This window comes from Oryctolagus cuniculus, chromosome 7 (genome assembly GCF_964237555.1).
Source record: "Oryctolagus cuniculus chromosome 7, mOryCun1.1, whole genome shotgun sequence".
NCBI classification, from domain to species: Eukaryota; Metazoa; Chordata; class Mammalia; order Lagomorpha; family Leporidae; genus Oryctolagus; species Oryctolagus cuniculus.
The window spans coordinates 62,732,727-62,757,707 of record NC_091438.1 but is presented as its reverse complement, the minus strand read 5'-3'; the positions used below and the strand labels follow the sequence as shown (position 1 = coordinate 62,757,707).

At 37.9% G+C, this 24,981-nt stretch overlaps 1 protein-coding gene across 1 annotated transcript in view; it reads right to left on the bottom strand.

The window, feature by feature from the left end:
• VAV3 (vav guanine nucleotide exchange factor 3) overlaps nt 1–24,981 on the bottom strand; it is a 411,833-nt gene that overhangs the window by 15,127 nt on the left and 371,725 nt on the right. Inside the window, exons 22-25 of the mRNA XM_002715817.5 lie at nt 23,614–23,648; nt 20,178–20,294; nt 19,515–19,602; nt 11,647–11,776 (exon numbers count right to left, since the gene is read on the bottom strand). Of these exons, the coding sequence (XP_002715863.2) occupies nt 11,647–11,776; nt 19,515–19,602; nt 20,178–20,294; nt 23,614–23,648 (370 nt within the window). The remainder of the gene's footprint in view (nt 1–11,646; nt 11,777–19,514; nt 19,603–20,177; nt 20,295–23,613; nt 23,649–24,981) is intronic.

Sequence of the window (24,981 nt, the reverse complement as noted above, 5' to 3'; positions counted from 1 at the left end):
CACGGAAGCCAGTGTTAATTGATAACATAAGAGAGCTAATAATAAACTATATACAATTTGTGATATATACATTTGTATTTATATTTATAATTTATGTGAATTAATAGCATAAAAGATGAGAAATACTAAGGACATCATACTGCCTTTTGGGCTTTGAAACGTTAAAAATATGACTGAGTGAAGTTATCTAAACTCGTAAAATTTATACCTGCAAGTCACATTCTGAAAGAATCATGGCTACTAGTCACTAATTTTTAAAGTCACTAGGCTCAGATAAAAATGCTTAAATGGGGCTGGCACAGCAGGGTAAGGCACTGTCTGAGATGCTGACATCCCATATGAATGCTGGTTAGAACCCTGGCTACTCCACTTTCCATCTAGATACCTGCTAATGCTCCTGGGAAAGAAGCAGAAGATGGTAAAAATACTTGAGCCCTTGTCACCCATGTGGGAGATCGAGATGCAATTCCTAGCACCTGACTTTTTGAGGAGTGAACCTGCAGATAGAAGATACCTCTCCTCTCCCTCTCCCTCTCCTCCCCTTTCCCCTCTCTCCTCCCCTCTCCCTTCTCTCCTCCCTTCTCTTTCTCTCTCTCTCTCCACCCGTGTCTCCCTCTCCCCCATCTGTATCTCTCTCTCTCTCCCTGTGTGTCTCCCTATATTAATCATTCCTTTCAAATAAAGACATCTTTTAAAAATGCTTTATAGTAGCCATAATGTAGCACTTGCTAAGGAAGTATACTTGCCAAGTATAGTAGCACTTGAAATAAGTAAATAAAAAAGGAAAGCCCTGGGGCTGGCACTGTGGCATAGCAGGTAAAGCCACCATCTGCCATGCCGGCATCCCATATGGGCACTGGTTTGAGTCCTGGCCGCTCCATTTCTGATCCAGATCTCTCGTATAGCCTGGGAAAGCAGGAGAAGATGGGCTAGGTCCTTGGGCCCCTGCAATCTCATGGGAGACCTGGAAGAAGCTCCAAGCTCCTGGCTTTCCAATCAGCCCTGGCTGTGTGGCCATCTGGGGGCTGAAACAAAGATGGAAGACCCCTCTCTCTCTCTGCCTCTGTAACTCTGCTTTTCAAATAAATAAATAAAATCTTTTAAAAAGGTAAAAAAGGAATGACATTAAAAAAAAATGAAAGCCCAGTGTGACCTAATCATGAAAATGTGCAACTGGTGTTGAGCACTTGCCCACCAAATGAAAACTCTGTGGACACAACAGACATGGGAAGCGAAAAGTATATGAAAATGTCAGCAATATGTTCTACATTATTCTGCCTGTAGAATAGTGTGTGTATTGGGAGAAGCACAAGAAACAGAAGTAATAAACTAAAGTACCAAAGAAAAAGAGGAGGACTTTATAAATACAAAAAAATAATTGTCAAATGAGGCTAAGGTAACATTTCACATGGGTAGCAATGTTGAATAGTGTGGAAGTGGCGGAAGAAGCAGTGATAATAATTGCAGAAACTGAAACATACAGCATTTCCTATATGACAGACAATACTGTGAGTACTGCACATCCACTAACTCTTTTAAAGGTTCATAACCTGAGTATTAAGCATCAGGAGACAATGCTGCATAATGAAATAAACTAGGGGAACTCCAGGTAAACTGTCACTTTCTTAGAAATATATGAGTATCATAAGCTGCATTTCTTGTATGTCTTTTTGATAAACGAAAAGTTTTCATGCACCTCTCACAGGATTGGAGGTTTGTGGACTACTCCCCCGAAGACATTAATTTATGTATAAGGTGTTTGAAAAATAGTGTCTTGGTAATCATCATATTCCTGGACATCAGACAAGATTCTTAGGTCCCATTATTCTCTATCAAATAATTAATACAGTGTTTCAGAAAAATAGGCAGGGATTGCTTGGAAACTTGCCTTGGCTAGGAGTTCCTTCTCTTGGAAGACAATGCATTTGCAGGAAAGCCATAATCTACTGAAAATACTTCATTGAATTAAAGTCATGTTTTTCTTATAACTCCCATCAATGGGCTACCTATTTGGTCTAATAATGTCAAGTCTTTCTATAATTCAAAGTTGTAAGTACTTTAAAAAGAAAATTAAAATAAGGATGGAAAAATTGAGGCAAAATTTTAAAATTAACACAATGAGATTGTACTGACTCTAATGGTGTTGCCACCCTCACCCTTCACATAAAGACATCTCTATCTAGAACCTGTGACCATGATCTTAGTTGAAAAAAAAAAAAAAGTCTTTACAGATGTGATTAAGTTAAGGGTCACGAGAGATCATACTGAGGTTGAGTGAGTCTTAAATCCAATGACAAGTGTCTACACAAGAGGAAAGTGTGGGAGATAGTCCACAGAGAAGCCAAGGTGAGCACCATGAGGGCACTAGGGTGATGCATCTACAAGCCAAGGGACATCAAGCACTCTGGCAACCACTCAGAAATTAGGAGTCCTAGGTAAGGGAAAAATGTTCCCTGAGGCCCATGCCTACATTTTGGTTTCTGACTTTCAGCCTCCAGAGTGATGAGAACGTTTTTCTGTTGTTTTCAGACACAAAGTTTGTCATAATTTTATAATAATTTTAGAAACTAATATGATGAAATTAAAACAAACATTTAAGTTATCAGAATAAAGTTATATCATATTAAACTCAAATGATAAGGAAAAGATGACAGAAGACTGAGGGTAAGATAAATAAATTGGAAAATAAGGGTAGATGAATCTTAATATGCTGAATTAGAAGTGCAGAAAAATTCAAACTAAATTAAGTAGATCTTTAAGAAGCTGTAAGAGGAGATAATATGGATTATCTCCTATTATAATGTATATAATAAATAGTGGTTAGGGAATCATCAGATGTTTCAAAAATAATTAGAAATAAGGGAGCATTGTGTTATGTTGAGTTATGTAAATATGAATGGCACAAATTCTCCAACTTCAAGTTTGTGTCTAAAATGCTAGCTATAAATGAAGCATAAGTACCTTGTCAGATGCTTATAACATAAAAGGAACACAGGAGTGCAAATAAAGAGGCTACACCCAGGGAGAGGCAGGCTAGGTTCTGGCTTCCACTTGTTCTTACAAGGTCATTTGTTCAGTTTTCAGAAATGAAGGGAAATCTTTGTCCATTTTTAAAGAATTGTTGCAATATTTGTCATCACACCAAAGGGAATACATTGATCTTCATTTTGTTGTCAAACCCACTCATCTTTTCATGCTTTTTTCCTCTAATAACCACACTTCACACTCCGATACCTGTGGTGCCTCCCACGGACCTTCGGTTCTGCCTTCACTTATTTAGTCCTTTCTGAGCACCTATCCTATGCAAAGTACTATGCAAAGTGCAATTTGAGAATCAGAAGCAAAGGAGCCTGGCCTCTGTAGCTCCAGGAACAATAAATCAGAAGTAATTAAAGCTATACACAAATAACTGTAATTCTCAAATTACTATATTCTCTATGAGCTAATAAACAAAATATTGAGGGTTCACAACTCTATCTGAACCCAGACCACTCTCCTTGGTTCCAATTGCCTACTGAATCACTGAGTATCTGCACATACCAAAATATTTCTGCAAAACAGAATGTATTACCTTCTCTACACCTATTTGGTCTCTTCTGTTTCCCAGCCAGTTAGTGGTTTTACCATTAGCCAGTCATCACCAAGGCAAATACTCATGTATCATACTTGTACTACTTCCATCTCCACTCCTCTAGCCAACCAATTCACCTTCTAAAGCATTCAAACCCAGCCACTGTCCTTCTCCACTATCACTATCAAACTCTTGGCCAAACCACTCTTATCCTTCTCATGGGCATCTGCAACAGCCTTTTTGTCTATACTCTCTCTAAGCCACTCTTCATAGAGCAGCAGTGGTCTTTTAAAACAACACAATTTTGTCATAGCATTTTTTGCACATAAAGCTTCAGGCTATTCCTACCACAAGGAAGAGAATCCACAAACTGTGCTTCAACCACTGACTCTTTTACACTCCCTTCAGCATGTGAAATTTTTATTTTTTTGCTTAGAAGCCTTCACATAGCTACCTCTTCACTGTGGACTTCCTCTGCTGTCCCACCCACTCCCCTGCCAGTGCTCACAGATCCATTATTCAGCCTGAATGTCACTGCATTAAATCCTAGAGAAAGTTCCATGCACTGGTTTGTAGATATCCGTATGTCCATTTGGTCTATAGAGTTGATTACTCTGTTGTTTCCTTGCTGATTTCCTGTCTGGTTGATCTATCCATTGTTGAAAGTAGAGCCCTAAAGTCTCCCATCACTAATTTTTTTCTTCCATTACTATTATATTGGAATCTATGTCTTCTTTTAGATCCCTTAGCATTTCTTTTAAATAGCCAGGTGCCCTGTAATTAAGTTCATATACGTTTATAATAGTCACAGTTTCCTCCTGATTTAATCCCTTAATCAGTACATAGTGCCCCTCTTTGTCTCGTTTAACAGTTTCTGTGTTAAAGTCTATTTTGTATGATATTAGGATGGCAACACCAACTTTTTTGGTTTCTGCTTCCATGGAATATCTTTTTGCATGCTTTCACATTCAGTCTGTGGGTATCTTTGTTGGTGAGATGTTTTTCTTGTAGGCAGCAAATAGATGGTTTTGTTTTTTAATCCATTCAGCCAGTCTGTGTCTTTTAACTGGAGAGTTGAGGCCATTTTCATTCAATATGACTATTGATAGGTCATGAGTTTGCCCTGCCATTTTCCAGTAAATATTCCTATTGTTTAATTTAGATTTCCTTTGTACTTTTACTGGGAGATTTTTCTACCTTCACCTTCTTTCATAGTGATGACCATGTTTTTGTGTTTCTGTGTGTAGTACATCCTTAAGCATCTTTTGTAAGGTTGGACGAGTGATGACAAATTCTTTCAGTTTCTGTTTTTTATGGAAGGTCTTTATTTAACCTTCACTCATAAATGAGAGAGTTGCAGGGTGCAGTATTCTGGGTTGGTAGTTTTTCTCTCTTAAGATTTTGAATATATTTTGCCATTCTCTCCTAGCCTGTAGGGCAAAATCATACCATGCATCTTCTCTGAATACAATGGAACAAAGCTGTCAATCAGTAACTCAGGAATCTCTAGAACATATGCATAACACAGAGACTGAACAACATGTTCCTGAATGAACAGTGGGTCATTCATTCTGGAAACAAATGAAGATGACAATACACCAGATCAAAACTTATGGGATACAGCAAGAGCAGTATTAAGACAAACGTTTATAGCAATTAGTGCCTAAATCAACAAATTGGAAGGGCACCAAATAAATGAGCTATCAATGCACACCAAGGACCTAGAAAAACAACAGCAAACCAAACCCAAAACTAGGAGGAGAAAAAAATAGAAATCAACAAAACTGAAACAAAAAATATACAAAAGAAACAAAGAGCTGGTTTTTGAAAAAAAAAAAAAAAAGACAAAATTTACACACTATTGGCCCAACTAACTGAAAAAAAAATAGAGAAGACCCAAATCAATAAAATTAGAGATGAAAAAGGAAATGTAACAACAGACACCACAAAAATAAAACGAATCATAAGAAATTACTACAAAGAGTAGTATGCCAACAACCTGGGAAACCTAGAAGAAATTGACAGATTCCTGGACACATATAACTTACCTAAATTGAGCCACGAAGACATAGAAAACCTAAACAGACCATAAACCAAGACAGAAACTGAATCAGTAATAAAGACCCTCCCAACAAAGTAAAGCCCAGGACCGGACACATCACCTTAATTCCTAAACCTGAAAAATATGCAACAGAGAAAGAGAACTACAGACCAATTTCCCTGATGAACATAGATACAAAAATCATCAACAAAATACTAGCCAATCGAATCCAATAACACATCAGAAAGGTCATTCACCTGGACCAAGTAGGATTTATCCTTGGTATGCAGGGATGGTTCAACATACACAAATCAATCAATGTGACAGATCACATTAACAAACTGAAGAACATTAACCATATAATTATTTTAATAGATGCAGGGAAAGCATTTGATAAAATACAACAGCCTTTCATGATGAAAACTTTAAGCAAATTGGGAATAGAAGGAACATTCCTTAATATAATCAAGGCAATTTAGGATGGACCCATGGCCAGCATCCTATTGAATGGGGAAAAGTTGGAAGCATTCCCACTGAGATTCAGAACCAGACAAGGATGCCCACTCTCACCACTGCTATTCAATATAGTCCTGTCAAGAAAAAGAAATCAAAGGGATACAAACTGGGAAGGAGGAAGTCAAAATATGCCTATCTGCAGATGACATGATTCTATATATAGGGGATCCAAAAGATTCCACTAAGAGACTACTGGACTCACAGAGGAGTTTGTTATAGTGGTAGGATATAAAATCAACACAGAAAAATCAACAGCCTTTCTATACATGGACAATGCCATGGCTGAGAAAGAACTTCTAATATCAACCCCACTCATAATAGCTACCCCAAAATCAAATACCTTGGAATAAATTTATTCAAGGATGTCAAAGATCTCTAGGATGAGAATTACAAAATGTTAAAGAAAGAAATAGAAGAAGATACAAAAATGGAAAAGCCGTCCATGTTCATTGATTGGAAGAAGGAATATCATCAAAATGTCCATTAGTGCTGGAAGCAATTTACAGATTCAATGTGATACCAATCAAAATACAAAGGGCATTCTTCTCAGATCTAGAAAAATTGATGCTGAAATTCATATGGAAACACAGCAGACCCCAAACATCTAAAGCAATCTAATACAACACAAAACAAAGCTGGAGGCAGCACGATACCAGATTTGAAGACATACTACAGGTAATTTATACTTAAAACTGCCTGGTGCTGGTATAGAAACAGATGGATAGACCAATGGACAGACTAGAAATGCCAGAAATCAACCCATGCATCTACAGCCAACTTATCTTTGACAAAGGAGATAAATTCAATCCCTGGAGCAAGGGCAGTCTCTTCAACACATGATGCTGGGAAAACTGATTTCCATATGCAGAAGTATGAAGCAAGATCCCTACCTTATACCTTATACAAAAATTCACTCAAAAGGGATTAAAGACCTAAATATACGATCTGATACCATCAAATTATTAGAGAACATTGGTGAAACCCTCCAAGACATTGGCATAGGCAAAGAGTTCATGGAGAAGACTCTAGTGGCACAATGAAAGCCAAAATTGACAAATGGGATTACATCAAATTGAGAAGCTTCTGTACTACAAAAGAAATACTCAGCAAAGTGAAGAGGCAGCTGACAGAATGGGAGAAATTATTTGCAAAATATGCAACTGATAAAGAATTAATTACCAGAATATAGCAAGATCAAGAAACTCAACAACAACAAAACAAACAACCCAGTGAAGAAATAGGCAAAGGACTCAAACAGGTATTTTTCAAAAGAGGAAATCCAAATGGCCAAAAGACACGTGAAAAAATAATAAGGATCACTAGCCATCAGGGAAATGCAAATCAATACCACACTGAGGTTTCACCTCACCCCAGTTAGAATGGCTTTCATACAGAAATCAATAGACAACAAATGCTGGCAAGGATGTAGGGAAAAAGTTACCCTAATCCACTGTTGGTGAGAATGTAAACCAGTAAAGCCACTGTGGAAGATAGTATGGCAATGCCTCAGAAATCTGAATATAGAGACACCATATGACCCAGCCATCCCACTTCTGGGAATTTACCCGAGGGAAGTGAAATCCAGCACATGAAAGAGTTATCTGTACCCCCATGTTTATTGCAGCTCAATTCACAATAGCTAGGATATAGAATCAACTCAAATGCCTGTCAACTCAAGACTGGATAAAGAAATTATGGGATATACACACCATAGTATACTACACAGTGGTAAAAAAAAATACACACACACACACAACAAAAAACCTGAAATCTGGTTGTCTGCAACAAAATGGATGAAACTGGAAGACATCATACTCAGTGAAACAAGCCAGTCCCAAAAGGACAAATACCACATGTTCTACCTGACCTGTGATAACTAATAGAGCACCTAAAAGGTAATCTATAGAAGTGAAATTGACACTTTCAGAAGCAACCTCTTTGAACAGTCCTTATCTCGCCTGTTGAGGAACAGTTTTTTTCTTTTTTCATACTATTTGTTAAACTCTTTAGTTAACACAGAGTTAATCAAATGTGTATAAAGTTAATTGGAAATAGATCTTAGTAAAAAAATAAAAGTGGGAATAGGAGAGGGAAGAGGAAGAGAGGGGGGTGAGTGGGTGGGAAGGTGGGTATGGGGAAAAAATCACCATGTTCCTAAAGTTGTAATTATGAAATGTATGAAGTTTGTATTCCTTAAATAACAGGTTTGTGGGGAAAAAAAGGAAGCATTGCCTTGTGTTATCACAGTACAAATATCAAAAGCAGAAATTTGTATTGACGGAGTTTTATTACTTAATCTAGAGAATTTATTCAAAATTTACCAGTTCATCACATTTATAGTAACATTTTATCATACATATATTATGTGTTGCTACATGAGGGAACTTTAAAAAGTAAAAAAAATGGAATTAAAAGATATGACTATTTTGTTGTTAAAAAATCTAAAATGTATGCAGTTTATCCATAACATATTTTTATAAAGGTTTCAAAGTCCCCTTGCATGTATGCATCCTTCCCCTCCAGAATTCAACCCAGGATTACATGTTTCATATAACTGTCATATCCCTTCCATCCCCTTTAATCTAAAATAGTTTCTTAGTAAGAGTTCAGGCCAATTATTTTGTAGAATATCTTTCACATTGGCTTTGATGTTTCCTCAGAATCAGATTCAAATTATGCATTCTGGGGGCAGGAACACCAGCCAAGTGGTGGTGTGTTCACCTTGGAGCATTACAGTGGAAGGCACATGGATCTATTTGTCCCAATACTGGTGATGTTTTCTAACTTTGATCACTTGGTTAAGGGGTGACTATTTGTTCTCTTATAATTAATAAGTTCTTATGTTAGATACATTGATATTATATACATACTATGACAACCAAAATTTAAATTCTCCAACTCTGTGACCCAACTAATTCTCTATAAACAAAAACTTCAGAAAAATGTTTGAGGTCTGCCTCTGCACTAACCAATAAAACAGCTTATTATGCAATTTTTCCAGGTATAAGGGTCTATGAACATTCTACCTTACCTCTCGCTGTCTCTCATGCATACAGAACAAAGAACCTTCAGGTGTTATTTTTCTTAAAGCACAATAAAACCTCTAAACTCATTCTTCAGATGAGAGGCATGAGGCCCAGACTGACTAAGTGCATGCCTATAGTCAGACAGCTACTCAGCGTCAGACCTGAAAATAATCAAGTATTCACTGAAGAGGAAGAGAGGCAAGTGTCAATTCAGTGCCCTTCAAATACACAAGCCCTACAGTTAACTAAGCAATCTAAGGCAGGTTCGCTGTGACCATTTGGGGAAACAGTAAGACTCACACACTGAGCCACAGAACACAGTTCCTGCAGCAGCTACAGTGTCCAGGGAAGCACAACAGCTTTCCTAGCTCTCTTCCCTGAGCTCTCTTCTCTTTATTTCTCTTTTTTAAAAAAACTTTTAGGTCATTCCAAAGGCAATGAAAAAAAAATCCCATAACCTTGCAGACAACCTAAAAGGCAGCCTGCACTGGGCCCCTAATCTAGAAATGCTGTGCTCCTCGCCCAGCCCTCTGGACTCCCTGTTTCATTCTAATCAACATCTTTCTACACGAAATTTTGTATTTGCATGAGGCAACTCCACAAATTTTACAAATTGAAAAATAGTTGTAATCATTCTATGAACATTCTAATTTAGCCCACGGGTAATCAGTCTCTACAATGATCTGGGAGTTTCTTTTCCAAGGTGACTATAAAAACAACAACAATAATAATAAACAGCCAATTTCAGGAGTCAGAGTTGCAATTTCAACCTCTACCCTGAAAACAGGATGCATCTGGGTTTGACCTTGCCTGCTCTGCATTCTCCAAGGCCTTTTAGAAAGAACAGAGATGTCAATGTCCCATGCAATCCAGAAACTCAAGGGTTACTTGTGGGTAGATCTGGCATAAAATAAGTGAGGTATATGTAAAAAATCATAGAAGCCAGGATGTAAATTGCTACAGCAGTTTCAAGCAATAAATTTATTCAAGCCTTAGAAATTCAGGAAAATGTGTGTTAGTGAGTAGCAGCAACAGTAGCAGTGGAAGAAACTGACCTGGAACTTCTCTGGAGAATTTTCTGTGTCCCAGTACTGTTCTGTCTGTCCCACTCTCTCCCCTAGGTTCTCTAGAACTAAGGGAACAGCTCAAACTGGTTTTTGAATATAACTACTTTCCTGGCAGCTTTTAGTATCCCCTGCTGCTAATAAAGCAAAGAGAAAAAGGACTGAAAACAATGACTCATGTGGGGGTAAAAAGTCATAAAAAGTAAAAAACTTTGATAGGTTTTTAAAGAAATTTGTAGGAAATTTACCTTTTAGAAAACACTTTTGAATGAGCAAAAATTATGACAAGTCTAAAAATGTAAGATAATTGAGTAATATTGGACTAAAAAATTAAAAGACGCAAGTTTAAAGTTTCAACAACATATGTGTTCTTACTACTTTCAACGTACAGGCTTGGGTGTATGTCACTCATCACTGTGGCAAGAACAGCTAGAAAGTCATTCAATATAAAAACCACCTGTCAACTGATGTGACAAATTACTTGTATATTTACTTGTACTGACATGTGTGAAATTTTACTGATGTTGTTAGAACCCTGACCATTACCTGTTTCCCTTACAGTGTCTGCTTTTAGGGAAAAAAATAAGGTTATATTAAACTGATGCAAATTCCATTTTGCAAATACCCTTAGATATCCCAGATTTGCTTAGACTAAATATTCTAAGAATAACACATTTGTATTCATTTCTCTCCTAAAACAGTTTTATTTTTAAAGAAAGATATCAAAATAAGGGAATGAGATCACACTTTTCTTCACAATATTTTTCATCATAATATTCTTTTTCATGCTATTTCTATCTCCAGGAAGATTATATAACATTAAGTGGTGAGAAAAAAAAGATCTGGACTTGGATTTACACTCAGACTGTGACATGTTTTTGTTGTTAATCTTTTGCAATGCATTGTGGTACAGTGCTCCTTCTGAAAGGAAGTGGCTAATGTACAGTTTTAGAAATACTGGCATCTGAGAAAGCATGTTAGTCATTTTGAAATTCTGAAAGTAGTCGCTGACTTAGAACCACAAGCAGATGTGGGATACCAGGCTAACTATGAAAGCTGAGCACCAGCCCCATGTAAACACTGTTCCTTGAACAGCGTTCTGACCACCAAACGCTGCATGTATGCTAAAAAGAGTTTGGCTAATATATAAGCCCATGAAAAGTACAATACTTACATATTAACATATCTTAATATTTCTGATTTTTTGAACACAAGCATAATTTTTAACTTGGCACCAAGTTCTATAACTGGAGATGTTCATAAACCTGTTGGTTCACCTTGTTCTGCTTAGTACCAGAAAAACATCCTTGTTCAATGCATTAGTCTATTAATTGGTTACATTTAAAAATTTGGAATAAAGACATCTAATGTTATTGTGCTCCCAACCCTTCAGTGACAGCAAATCATATTCTCAATTGAAATACTCACAGCTGTTGCCTGTTCTATTACCCCTCTGTCCAGCTGAATGCTCTGGCTCCTTGTATGGGAACTGTAGCGTTGTATCTAAGGTTCTGAACCCTTCCTTAAGAGAATGGTGTTTGTAATACTCCACAAGTTCCTTTAGGAAAAAGAAACAAAGAATGTTTTTATAAAGATACTTGTCCTCAATCACATGAACTCCTTAAAATATAACTACATACAACATAATGATGCTTGGTTTAATGCTAATTTTTCCATATGTACAAGGGTATTTCAAAAATTCATGGAAAAATGAAATTAAAATATAAGTTTATTTTGGTGCAAAAATACTTTGTAGTCAGGCATACAGATGTCTTCAAAAAGTTTATCAAGGGGCCGACGCTGTGACACAGTTGGTTAAGCTGCATCTTGCAATGCCAACATCTCCCATCAGCATGCTGGTTCCAGGGCCAGCAGCTCTGCTTCCAATACAGCTTCCTGTGACCACATCTGAGAAAACAGAGGTGGATGGCCCAAGTACTGATGTCCCTGGCATCCTAGGGGGAAATCAGGATGGAGTTCCTGGCTCCTCACTGTTACGGGCATTAGGGGAGTAAACCAGCAGTGGAAGATCTCTGTGGCTCCACCTTTCAAATAAATACATAATTTTTAAAGTGTATGAGGAAAAAATGAAAAAAAAAAGTATGGGTTTCAATTTTTGTCCCAAGATAAACTTATTTTTTATTCCCATTTTCCACACACATTTTGATGTGCCCTCATATATAACAGAGCGTGGAATGTTAATATCTCCCTTTTGTCTGAATACGTGTGACCATACCTGGTAGTTGTCTTCATTACTCTGGCCATTTATAATGTGCCCTAGCCCCTATTGTTATTCACAGCTATGTAATGTCCCGTTAGTCTTCAGTCAGATGTGGTAAATGAAATGATATTAAACTTGAATTTCAGAATAGTGGTTTTGTTCTTATTTATGAAATACTTGCCTTTCTAAGCAAAAATAAAAGCAACATCTGTTTATTGAATACCTAGCAATTCTTTTAGCATCTTCTTTTAGCATGGCAGAAAAACAAACCTGATACTAAGTGTACTTTTCCATGGTAAACAAAAGTTAATAAAACAAAAATGCCACTTGACATTGTATTTGATTTATGATGATGTGTTCATGTTTGATAGCTTTGCATATCATACTCAGAAGTCAATGATATGGTTCTTTCCAATTTCTTCTTATAAATAATTTGCCTTAAATATATCCAACACTAATACAATAATTACCCACCATCTTTCAGGCCAAAATATTAGGAAATTTCTTTATTTTTCAGTTTGTAATTTATTTATTTTTTTATTTAGTAAACATAAATTTCCAAAGTACAGCTTATGAATTACAATGCCTTTCCCCCCCTACAACTTCCCTCCCACCCTCAACCCTCCCAACTCCCGCTCCCTCTCCCATTCCATTCACATAAAATTTCTTTTCATATGTTGGTTTCAAAGATTCTGCACAAATTTGCATCCCTCCATTGTAAACTGAAATTGAATAATGATCGATTCATAATGGAAAAATACATCTTATAGCATTAGATAAGTACTGTGGATGCAGTTTCTTATAAATAACAAGCAAAAATAAAAGCAAAACTACTTTTAAGCTAATTATTCAGTGCTTCTACTATAGAACCTTTCTTTTTGGGAAAACAAACAGTGGAAATGCAAATTATTTCTTCCAAAAAAAAATCACACTGTGATTGACTCAATGCCTCCATTCAGTGGTTATGTCCCAAATTGCCAAAACAAGTCATTTGGGTCAAAAATTACTCAAAAGAGAAAGAGAAATCATCAATGATATACTAATTATTTATGCACAACTGGGACACGTTGTGGAACATATTGTGATGGAGGTTTCAGAAGTCCCAAAGACAATGAATACAAGACTCTGCTCTAGGAATTCTCATCCTATAAGGAAGGTGAACATGGGAGTTTGAAGGCATGAGAGAGAACTTCCCATGGTGTATTCAATGAAGTGGGCAGGGGTGTGTTTCATGATGGAGGTAGCTTGGTTTAAATGAAAGAACCGAGATTCTTTTTTTTCTTTTTAATTTTTTTTTTTTTTTTTGACAGGCAGAGTGGACAGTGAGAGAGAGAGAGACAGAGAGAAAGTCTTCCTTTGCTGTTGGTTCACTCTCCAATGGCCGCCGCAGCCAGCGCGCAGCAGCCGGCGCAGCGCACTGATCTGATGGCAGGAGCCAGGTGCTTCTCCTGGTCTCCCATGGGGTGCAGGGCCCAAGTACTTGGGCCATCCTCCACTGCACTCCCTGGCCACAGCAGAGAGCTGGCCTAACAGGGGTGAGATCAGTTTACAGAGCCCAGCCAGGCTGAGAATAGACACAAAGGTGATAAAGTAAAGGTCACCTCAATAAACTCATGGCAGCCTGGTTTGTCTAACACAATGAATAGTGAGAATCAATATTTTTCAGTCCTTAGACCTGTAAATTGGGGATAACAAACCATTTCACAGACTATAAGAAAGACAACATAAAAGTTGTATATATGTGAATAATCATAGCTACTGCTATCCCATGAGCCAGACCCTTTACCTACTTTTTCATATTTTCACTCAAGAACATTGTGAGATGGGCCTTATCCTCACAGATTCTCAGATCTCAGAGTGGTAAACCGACCTGCATAAGGTCAGATAGCTAGTGACTTTCTCCAAAGTTTGTGCTTTAACTACAGCCTACTGTTAGCACATAGTTCCTGGCAAATGTAAATTTTAAGACAGCAAGGCAAAAAGGAAGGAGCAGGTGCAAAGTGTCTAAATTATCAGGAATTTTATTTTCTTAGAATGAAGATTCCGGGGTCTTCTATATATATATGTTTCTTCCAGGGACTGGCAGTGTGGCGTAGCAGGTGAAGTCGCTGCCTGCTGCACAGGAATCCAATAAGGACACTGTACTTTTGATCCTGCTCCCTGCTAATGTGCTTGTGAAAGCAGTGGAAGATGGTCTAAGTGCTTGTGCCCCTGAACCCATGTGGGAGACCCAGAAGAAGCTTCCATCTGGCCCATCTCCGGCCATTGCGGCCATTTGGGAAGTGAATAAGCAAATGGAAGATTCTCTCTGTCTCTCCCTCTCCCTCCCTCTCCTTCCCTCCCTCTCTCTCTCTCTCTCTCTCTCTCTCTCCCTCTCTCCCTCTCTCCCTCTCTCCCTCTCTCTGTCTTCCCCCACCCTCTCTGTAACTCTGCCTTTCAAGTAAATAAATAAACTTTAAACAATTAAAAAATGTTTCTTCCTTTCTCCCTTGGGCTCAGATAATGGGGGTCCTTGATGAATCTAAGGAATCTGGAACCTAACTAACCTTTAAAAACAAAAAGTAGGCCGGCGCCGCGGCTCACTAGGCTAATCCTCCGCCTAGCGGCGCCGGCACATCGGGTTCTAGTCCCGGTCGGGGCGCTGGATTCTGTCCCGGTTGCCCCTCTTCCAGGCCAGCCCTCTGCTGTGGCCAGGGAGTGCAGTGGAGGATGGCCCAGGTGCTAGGGCCCTGCACCCCATGGGAGACCAGGAAAAGCACCTGGCTCCTGCCATCGGATCAGCGCGGTGCGCCGGCCGCAGCGCGCTGGCCGCGGCGGCCATTGGAGGGTGAACCAACGGCAAAGGAAGACCTTTCTCTCTGTCTCTCTCTCTCTCACTGTCCACTCTGCCTGTCAAATAAATAAATAAATAAATAAAAACAAAAAGTAACAAAATACCAGATAGAAGCCTGTATCTTCAAAATGCTTTCAATATTCAAATATTGTGTTTGCATTGTGATAATTTTCAGCATGGCTTACAAATTCAAAGTCTAGAATTAAATTCTATTTAGTGACCAACAATGCTATTAATTTTCTTGAATAATACAAAGCAGAATTTTGTAAGGCCTCTGAAGAACTGTATATGTACACATTTTGTCGCTAATAAAAAGGATACCAAAGAGCAGTTCTCTTAGTCCTGTGATTTAAATTGAGTAAAATGAGTTATTTTCCCTAGCAATATGAAAATAAGTCTGAAATGAATTATTGGCTAACAGCTTTGAAATTCATTTTTTATTCAGTTATAATGAGTTCTATAAAATTTGTTATTGATCAGTATGAATTAAAGCTTATTTGAAGCTGGTTTGAAACTATAGAATTTTTATACTGAAAAGTCATATGGTTATCAACACACATCCATCCCCAAATTTTACAGAGGAAACCAATGGCTTTTCCAAGGCCTAGGGGTCATGTGGCTTAGCGAATGGCACAACCCTCTTTTATCACTTCCCTAAGCACGGGAGAGGTTTTAGTTCTGTTTTTACAGTCTTAGAAGGGTAAGTCTTCCTACCTGTGTCTAGCTGGGCAGAATTAAATAGTGCCACCATGGATCTTTTCCAATTCATGCCTTTGTGCTTTCTGTATTTTATTCTAATCCACCCCTGCTTTAGCAGCCATTGACCTTCAGGTACAACAAGTAAATAAGAAGACTCTAAACAAAAGAAATCGCTAAGCTTCCTTATCTCACACTGACACAGCAGTGTCAACAATTCAACTCTGTCTGAAAAAATAATGAGTGAGAGCCACTCATTCCAATTACCAAGGAAACAGGCAATGGAGACGGTTTATAAACAGCATTTGTACATGGATTGTCTGGCATACATGAAAATTAGAACAAAATTAATGCCTTGTAACCTGGATCCAGAAATCCATTTAGGATTTGAATTTAATGACTAAGAAAAACAAAGATTTTGATGAACTATGTTATTGAAACCCAAGGGGAAAAGGTTAGGTCACAACTACCTCAGGCCAATCTCCTCTCTGAGGAATCGGCTAATTTAAAATAAGCTCCAGAGGGGAGTTTGTTTGTGCTTTACATCCTTTCCAGCTGAAAGTTAAATTCCAGGCCCTACCACATTTCACAGGTAGAAGAGTATAACTTTAACACCAATGATAGTGGAATTCTGAGTTATTCTGAAGGAACAATTTTTCTGAAGAAATCCACAAACATTATTTATACCGGGAACTGATGTCACCAACACGATCAAAGATGACTCCTTGAGTTTGTAGGATCCTGACTTTAAGCAGCTCCTGCAACTATCAGCTTGCATTTCCTTCCATGGTGGTTGGTTACTGAAATATGAGCCACCCTTTCTGACCAAATGCCCACGCGGCATTTCCCAGCTTGACTTCATAGGACTCCAGTACTGTGAGGTTCTTGCACAGAGGTATTTACTAGTTTGTGGGCTTTTTAAGGACAGTTGGATCCTTTTCAAATTCTCTAACAACATAGTGATATACATAGCAATGATTCAATTTAAATTTGCTCAACAAATGAACAGAAACAAAAAAAAGGGGCAGCCCCAGCCTAGTTCTGCAGCCTCCTCAGCAACTTTTACAATTTGCTGAGCCTTTCTGATACTGAGATTTTTCAGCTCCTTCTTTTTCTTTTTATGATTGCATCCTTTTGCTAGTGATTTTTTATTTCATTGTGATTTGATTTTGCTGTTAATTCTCAGTCTCCTTAGCCCACTGTGGTACCTGCTTCCTTAAAAAAGATCCCCAGATACAGAGGAAAACAATATGCATGTGTCCCTAGCAGTAGCATTTCTGAGATTTTACATGTACCATCTAAGAGTAGCTTACTTTAACCCTGTGACAAGTACCTTAAATTCCTTGCCCAAACTTCATTGCTGAAACTTTCACTACTGTGTGGCATAAATTTTTTGATACCTGAATCTCTTCTGCTTTTATAATAGTCATAACTTCATATGGGGATCAGAACTCAAGGATCTGCGCCCACTAATCCAGGTCACTGTGGCATAACTGCCTTCCCACCCAACCTTAGTGGCTGAAGGACTGCCTTGAGCTGAGCCCAGGTGACACAACGCGGAATCAATTCGCTCTTTCCAGTAACTGTTCCTTTCATCCTCTTTGCTTGTCAGATCCTTTTGCTACTTTCAAAGTCTGCAAGGCTGGCATTCATCTTTGGCCCTGCAGCACTTTTTTCCGTGCCATCTTAAGGACAACGCTGTGGGGCAGCCTCATTACCATCCAAGGAAGTTCTGCGGGTGAGAGCTCAAGCTGGTGAGCCTTGCAGAGCCGGGAGCCCAGTGCAAGCTTCCAGCACGTCTCCACTGTGTCTGCCATTCATTATTTGTGCACGCACTTGCCACCCCCCTCCTAGGTGTTCTCTTTCTGAAGAACCTCCCTGGTCCAGTTCTCTGTATGCACAGGCTGCTTATTCCAACAGAATGCAAGTCACTTCCAGCAGGGAGGACGCCTAGATCATGGCTACCAATTTGGCAGAGTTTACATTTCCCAGGACATAACCTTGCTGTCTATCCTCAGCTTTTGAAACTGGAAATGTGATATTTATGTCCATAGAGGTTTTCTTGTTTTTCTTTCAAGATTCTTCAAGTTCTTCAAAACACTGATTTGTATCTCGAAGCACTTCTGAAATTTTAGATAAAATAGCCACGCTGGCCTGCTTTTATAAGGCTCTCAAAACTCAGTTTTAACATTAATGTTAACATCTGCAAAGTGCTCTGAGATGTTTTCCGGAAAGCTACAGTGTGTATCATTTGATGGCTCAATCAATGAAAGCTCCTTCCCAACGTTATAGTTCCCAGCAGCTACAAATGCATCATTCGTGCAGTATCCAGATTCTTCACTATCACTAAACTTGAGGAGCAGACCTGCAACTGCTTTTAAGGAAAAATGATTCTTACTGTTAACAATGTATATATGACGACATGTGTGCAATTCATATGAAATATGCACAATATTCTTAAATACCAACACTATTAAGTTGTAACTTAAAAAAAAAAAAACGGGGACTTACTCAAATGACACTGGTTCATTTGAAGCAACTTGACAATATACTATTTTTATTTAAATACAAAATTTCAATGAACTATCACCTGTTGTATGGTAATTCTGCTGCCTTGTTAATGTTTAATTGTCTGAGGTAATGAATAAGAACCATGGCACAGATAATTTAAAGCAGCAAAAAGCATGACAAGCTTTTCAATTTCACATTATATTACATTTTCTATGTACTAACTTAACTGGGAGAGGAATTTTACTAATTACACCTTTTGTATTAAAATTAAAATACCTTCCCCTGCCTGAAACAGGAGACAGACGCAAAAGGAAGGAAGAAGAAGAAAAAAGCATATTAAAAAATTTGCTGTCATTGAAACTCAAGTTGAAACACACTTACTTTAAATAACTGCAAATTGATTGCACTTATGCTCATTTGACTCTGTCATTCCTCTAACAGTCATAGAGAGCACAGACTCTGAAATATTATCTAAAACAGGCAAATTGAGTGCACACTGAAAGATAGGAGTTCAGCAAAGTAAACGTAATTGGAGTTTTTAAAATTAGAATTATTTTTGAATTCTTCTATAAATTTGTAGCATGATTCTGTTTAAACAATTTTTCAATGAGTAAAATTTCCAAGAAACTGATTTTCTTAACAACAAAAAATAGGGATGAGGGCCGGTACAGGGCATAGTGGTTAGAGCCACCACCTGCAACAATGGCATCCTACGTGGGAACCACTTTGTGTCTCAGATGCTCTACTTCCAACCCAGATCCTGGCTAGTGGCTTGGAAAAAGCAGCAGAAGATGGCCCAAGTACTTGGACTCCTAGGACTCAAAGGGGAGATCTGGATTAAGTACACCTTGCTCTTGGCTTCAGCCTGGCTCAGCCCTGGCTCAGTTCTGGTGATTGTGGTCACTTGGGGAGTGAACCAGCAGATGGAAGGTCTCTCACTCTGTCTCTCCCTCTCTCTAACTCTGACTTTTAAATAAACAGATAAATCTTAAAAAAATAAGAATCACAGATTGAAAAGAAATAATCAATGCTCACCATTAAGCTTTTAAATTTTCTGTTTTCTGCAATATGGAAAAAGCCATCTCTTGTTAAAATCTTGATGTGCTTTGCTTCATTATTGTACCTGTGGGCAATGAATAACTTATGAATATAAATGTGTTCTTAATCAGTAGAAATCAATAATTACCAGAGGGCATGCCCCAATAACAGTATAGGAATTAATTCTGAAAACAAAATATATACCTATGCCAATACAATGGTGACAGCTAATTAACAAAATATATTTACTGGATTGGTTGAAGACACAATGAATATTTGGAATGAGGGAGGGTTGGATTTGACTAATCATTATGCTCAACTTATTTAGAAAGTTCAGTTTGAAGATACAGAAAAAAAGACAAAATCTATAATTTATTAATTACCAAACAGAACAAAACCTTAGAATTTATTAGAAATATACACATATCAAGTTACCAAAATATAATGCTATGAAAAAATCTAATATGCCAATTAGCAGCCAATAATACTTATTACTGTTTTTCTAACAGAATTTTCAAGTATTAATGAACTCTGTACAGGTGCATTATTTCTGCTGCAATTAGAACCTAGGTTTTCAGCTTCAGTGTTACACACGTCAGACGGTCTATGCAATTATGAAAACAGGAAATCTATTTCTGTAAAAATACTTGTCCTACTTACTTAATGCTAATTGCATATTCTCCTGACTCTTTGGTCCTGTGCCTCACAAGGTAAGTACTATTTACCCTATTAATAAGTTCAGTCTCTGCTTGCAATCTTTCCATTGCTCCAGCATACCTGTAAGAAAAAATAACACAGAAAATCTGGATAGTTATCTCTGGAAAACAAAAGAGCTTAAAAGAAAGTATTTGTCAGTTTTAATTTAATGGTAGATCTGAGTTGATTTTACTTCTATACTAATTACATCGCTTTAAAATTTTTCAGGAAAAAAAGTTAAAGAAAAACTTTCAACAGTACATCAGCTATCATTCAAGTTGCTCATACAGGAGGCAGCTTAGCCTACTGTGCCACAGTGCCAGCCCTCAAGAGTTCTTTCTTAATGTCTGATTGTTCCTTATGTAACACTTCCAATTCTCTTCCATTAATGTTGTATCTTTTCTTAATTTTGAAGATGTACATAAAGGCTTTAAAAATTCTCCTATTCATGGGGCCGGCGCTGTGGTGTGGCGGGCCACTGTCTGTAGTGCTGGCATCTCATATGGGCACTAGTTTGAGTCCCAGCTGTTCCACCTCCAATCCAGCTGTCTGCTATGGCCTAGGAAAGGAGTAGAAGACGGCCCAAGTCCTTGAGCCCCTGCAGCCATGTGGGAGACCTGGAGGAAGCTCCTGGCTCCTGGCTTCAGATCGGCACAGCTCTGGCTGCAAGGGCCATCTGGGAAGTGAACCACTGGATGGAAGACCTCTCTCTCTTTCTACCTCTCTGTAATTCTGCCTTTCAAATGAATAAATAAATCTTTTCTTAAAAAAATTCTCCTGTTCACTATAATGTCAATTTTTTTCAAGTTTCCTTTTCATGCTTATTTTTTGTTGTTCTGTGGCTCAAGGCTTTCCTCAAATGTCTGGTTACTCTCTGTTGTTTATTCATATTTAAGAAGGAGGCACCCAGAAACTGGTTGGTTGCTCTGGGTGTATGGGTGCAAAGGTAAGACCACTGGGAAAGACTTTACCATCTGGCAAAAACCTGACAATTGGGCTTAGTAACACCCAAACATTCAGATTTTACTCTCAGTTCCACTTGCTCTCTTTAGAGGAAATACCTTCCAAATTCCTGTCTGGATACAAGGACAGTGGGGGGAGAGGGGAGGGAGAGAGACTTAGTTGTCACAGTGCTGGAACTGATCAGATAAAGAATGGAGGATTATCATCATTCAGTACAGAGACTTGCTTTAATTTCAGCCCTGTTTTCAGCATGGCATCTCCTCAGCCGCTGCTAGATTGGGTCTTTCCTAGTCTTGACCCCTTGTGGTCCATTTTTTTCCAAGGCTGGCCTTCTAACCCCAGTGCCAACTGCCAGGATGGGACAAGGGAAACTGCCTAACTACTAGGAGGAAGCACTAGGGATCTTGGCTTCTGTCTCCTGTTCCACATGCAGATTTCCAAATAGGTGCCCAGCTTTTGGCCTCATAATTTATCCCTGGCCTTTTGACACCCCAAAATTTAGATTGTAAAACATAATCACTGGGATTTTCTATTTTATAGCCCATATAAGAAATATTTAATCTTGTGGGGAAAACCTACTTTTAAATGTGGAAATAATGAACAGGTAATACAGTTGGTGCCAGTCAAGTTCTCAGTGATTTCAGAACTACCACGCCATCATGTGGGATACTTCTTCCAAACAGTTTAGTACTTCTAAAATGGAAGGTTCGATTTTCCGGTGTAGGCGATCATTTTGCTCCCTCACAGATGACATTTCCCACAAAACTGCCTGCTTGGTTTGAATAAATTCTCCAGGTTGCTCGGGGAGAAAAAGTAATTTTAAAATTTTACTGTGAAATATCTATTTCTTCCTATTTTCGAGGCTCTTCCTTTGTTGGAACATCTTGATTTTTCATCCTTAGGAATAAGACTATTCAAACTGGTCATAATTTCAATTGAATTTTATATACTGGCACAGGTGCATTTTAAAACAAAGGATACAAAAGCTATCCTCTTGGGACTGAAAGGTCCCTAGGTACCTAGTAGGTTTATTTTGTAAATTCCATGTCATTTATGGCACTAGTATTTACGTCTCCAATCATTATCTTATAACTAGAATGCCTGGTCACATAAAAATGGTAAAGCAAAAAGAGAAGGAATCTGATCATTATGCTCTAATGATTTTTACCATTTCTGGATGGTTTCCACCTCTGTTGTCAATGCTATTAGGCCTAGTCTGTATACTTATTTCCTGTTCAGGATTACAGACTTGAATTCCACAGAAACTAAGACCTTGGGTGTGTCTTAAACTGGGTAAAAATACAGCAAAGATTCCCAGTGCTATTACGAACTTGTGAGGGTTCAGCAGAGGCAGACGATGACCAGAGAGGGCCAGAGTGACTGCTGCAGGCCAGCAGGGGGTGCTGCGAGGAAAGGAAGCCCATGTGTGGGCAGTGGGCTCCTCCACCAAGAACAGTAACATGATACTTCTCATGTTTGGGTTATAGAACAGGTAACTATTTACACTTGAAAGTCAAACTAGCACTAGATACTCTCAGATCATTGTTCCCATTCCTCATTTTGTATTCATATCCTTCAGTGCTAAGAAAAACAGAATTAGTCATTCCAAAAGGAATCAAATACAAAATTCAGGGAAGCAAATATATAAACGAGAAATATGCCCACATTGTGCATTTTCAGGGCAGGACAGAAAAGTGCAGACTGCATAATTTGGATGCTGGCATATAGGTCACCAGTTGCATAGCCATAACTTTTTTTTGTAAATCAGAAATAACACCACCACTTTTGCTACGTAAATGTTGGAAAAACAAAATTAAATAAAACATGTGAAGTAGTAAATACATAGTTAGTACTTGGTATAAATGAGCTGATACAATGAATTCTGTATTCTAAAAATATTCATTATAGTTGAAGACATTTAAAAAAATAACAATGTACTTCATTTCTTGGTTCTGCTAAGGATTCTGCCAGCCTTCACAGAGGAAGTGTGTTCTATCCAGACCTACAACTTAGACATCCATATATCTTGCTATTCCCTGTTACATGTTGCAAATTGTATTTATAGAATCAACTATCCTTTTTGAGCTAATCTGGAGTTTCAGACAATGATATTTATTTTTTCTCTCTGCTTCATGAAATTTACCTTATTAAAATGCAACATACATATTCACCAATGTCGCATTTCTTTCTTGTGGCTATTGTAAACTTTCAATTCATAGTCAAATGCACTTACAGGCATACACACACACCATTCTCTGATAAATATACAGAAAGGTCAGCAAGGTATGAATTCATTATGGTGTTTTGTTACATCTGAAAACACCTTTAGCGAAGACAAATGGAAACAGAGCATGGTTTACTACCCCCGCATTTAAAGCATCCTCGAGGTAAAGGTATGGTATTTCAACTTAGCTACATAAACATTTTTAATACTTACCAGGGTTGGCAAGAATAATCTACTGGTTTGGGCACCTAGGATATAAAAAGGCAAAAACAGATTAAGTTTACTTAAGGGAAGCTTTTAGAAATCAATCATTAATTCAGTTTAGCTGACTCAGCTCTATAAAACCCTAAGTAGCACAGTCCTAGAACCATCCAGTGGCAATTTTATACAGAGTGAATCATAGTATATGTCAGATAAGTATAAAATAATTCATTTCACTTTAATTCACTCTTTCATTCATTTTACTGCTACTGAACCTTCAAGGGGAGAGATAGCAGAAAAACATGAACTAGAAACTTTCAATATTTATTATCAAGGCAATTTAATCCTATCATTGAAAACTAAAATGAAAATGCTATTAGGAAAGCCAAATAGCACTCTACTTTCCCAAGACATTGGGAAAACACACAAAGCAAATGCTATGCACTGGATTTGGTTTTTATTTTATAACCTGAATTCTAACCTCTGATTCTGAAATCTACCAACTGGAAAACCTTTATTCTGGAAAAGTCATGGGAAATAGTAATTTTTCCCATAAATTATAAGTGACATACCCTCACTTGTAATAGTAAAAGATATAGTATTTCAAAGACACAGTTATAGTGAATGTATCTCTAACCTACACCAACTTTCATAATGTGTTGGTTACTCTCACCCTTCCAGGTTATGAACTATATATCACAATATAACTTTCTGGTGATAGTACTCCTGTGATTATTAATATTTAAGTATTTTTAACCTATGGATCACATTGTTAATACTACTTCATAAAATCCTGATAGACAACAATACTGAAAGCAAATTATGCCCATTCAGATCTTGCAGATACTGACTTATCATTTTGCTTTCACAAATAGAAACTGATGAGCAAGGTTTCCTTTTGATAAGATATACATAGCTTCTGAAACATACGGGAAAAACATTTCCTCCTTCCCTCTCTTTAATTGTGTTCTTCAAATGTATAATGTATGCTTCTCCCTAAACCTGTCTTTGTCTATTTCTCTCTTTCTCTCTCTCCTTGGATAACAACAACAAGAAAAGGACATAAACAAGAATAGTGTCTGCAAATACTAGCTGATAGAATAAAAAAGGGAGAGAAGGATCCAACATGGGAAGTGAGATACACAGCAGACCCATAGAATGGCAGATGTCCTAAACAGCACTCTGGCCTCAGAATCAGCCCTTAAGGCATGCGGATCCAGCTGAAAAGCCCATGAGAGTATTTCAGGCACGGAAAGCCAAGACACTCTGGGGGGAAAAAAAAAAAAACCTAAATGAAAGATCTCCACGAGTGAGATCCCAGTGGAAAGAACGGGTCATCAAAGAAGGAGGTACCTTTCTCTGAAGGGAGGAGAGAACTTC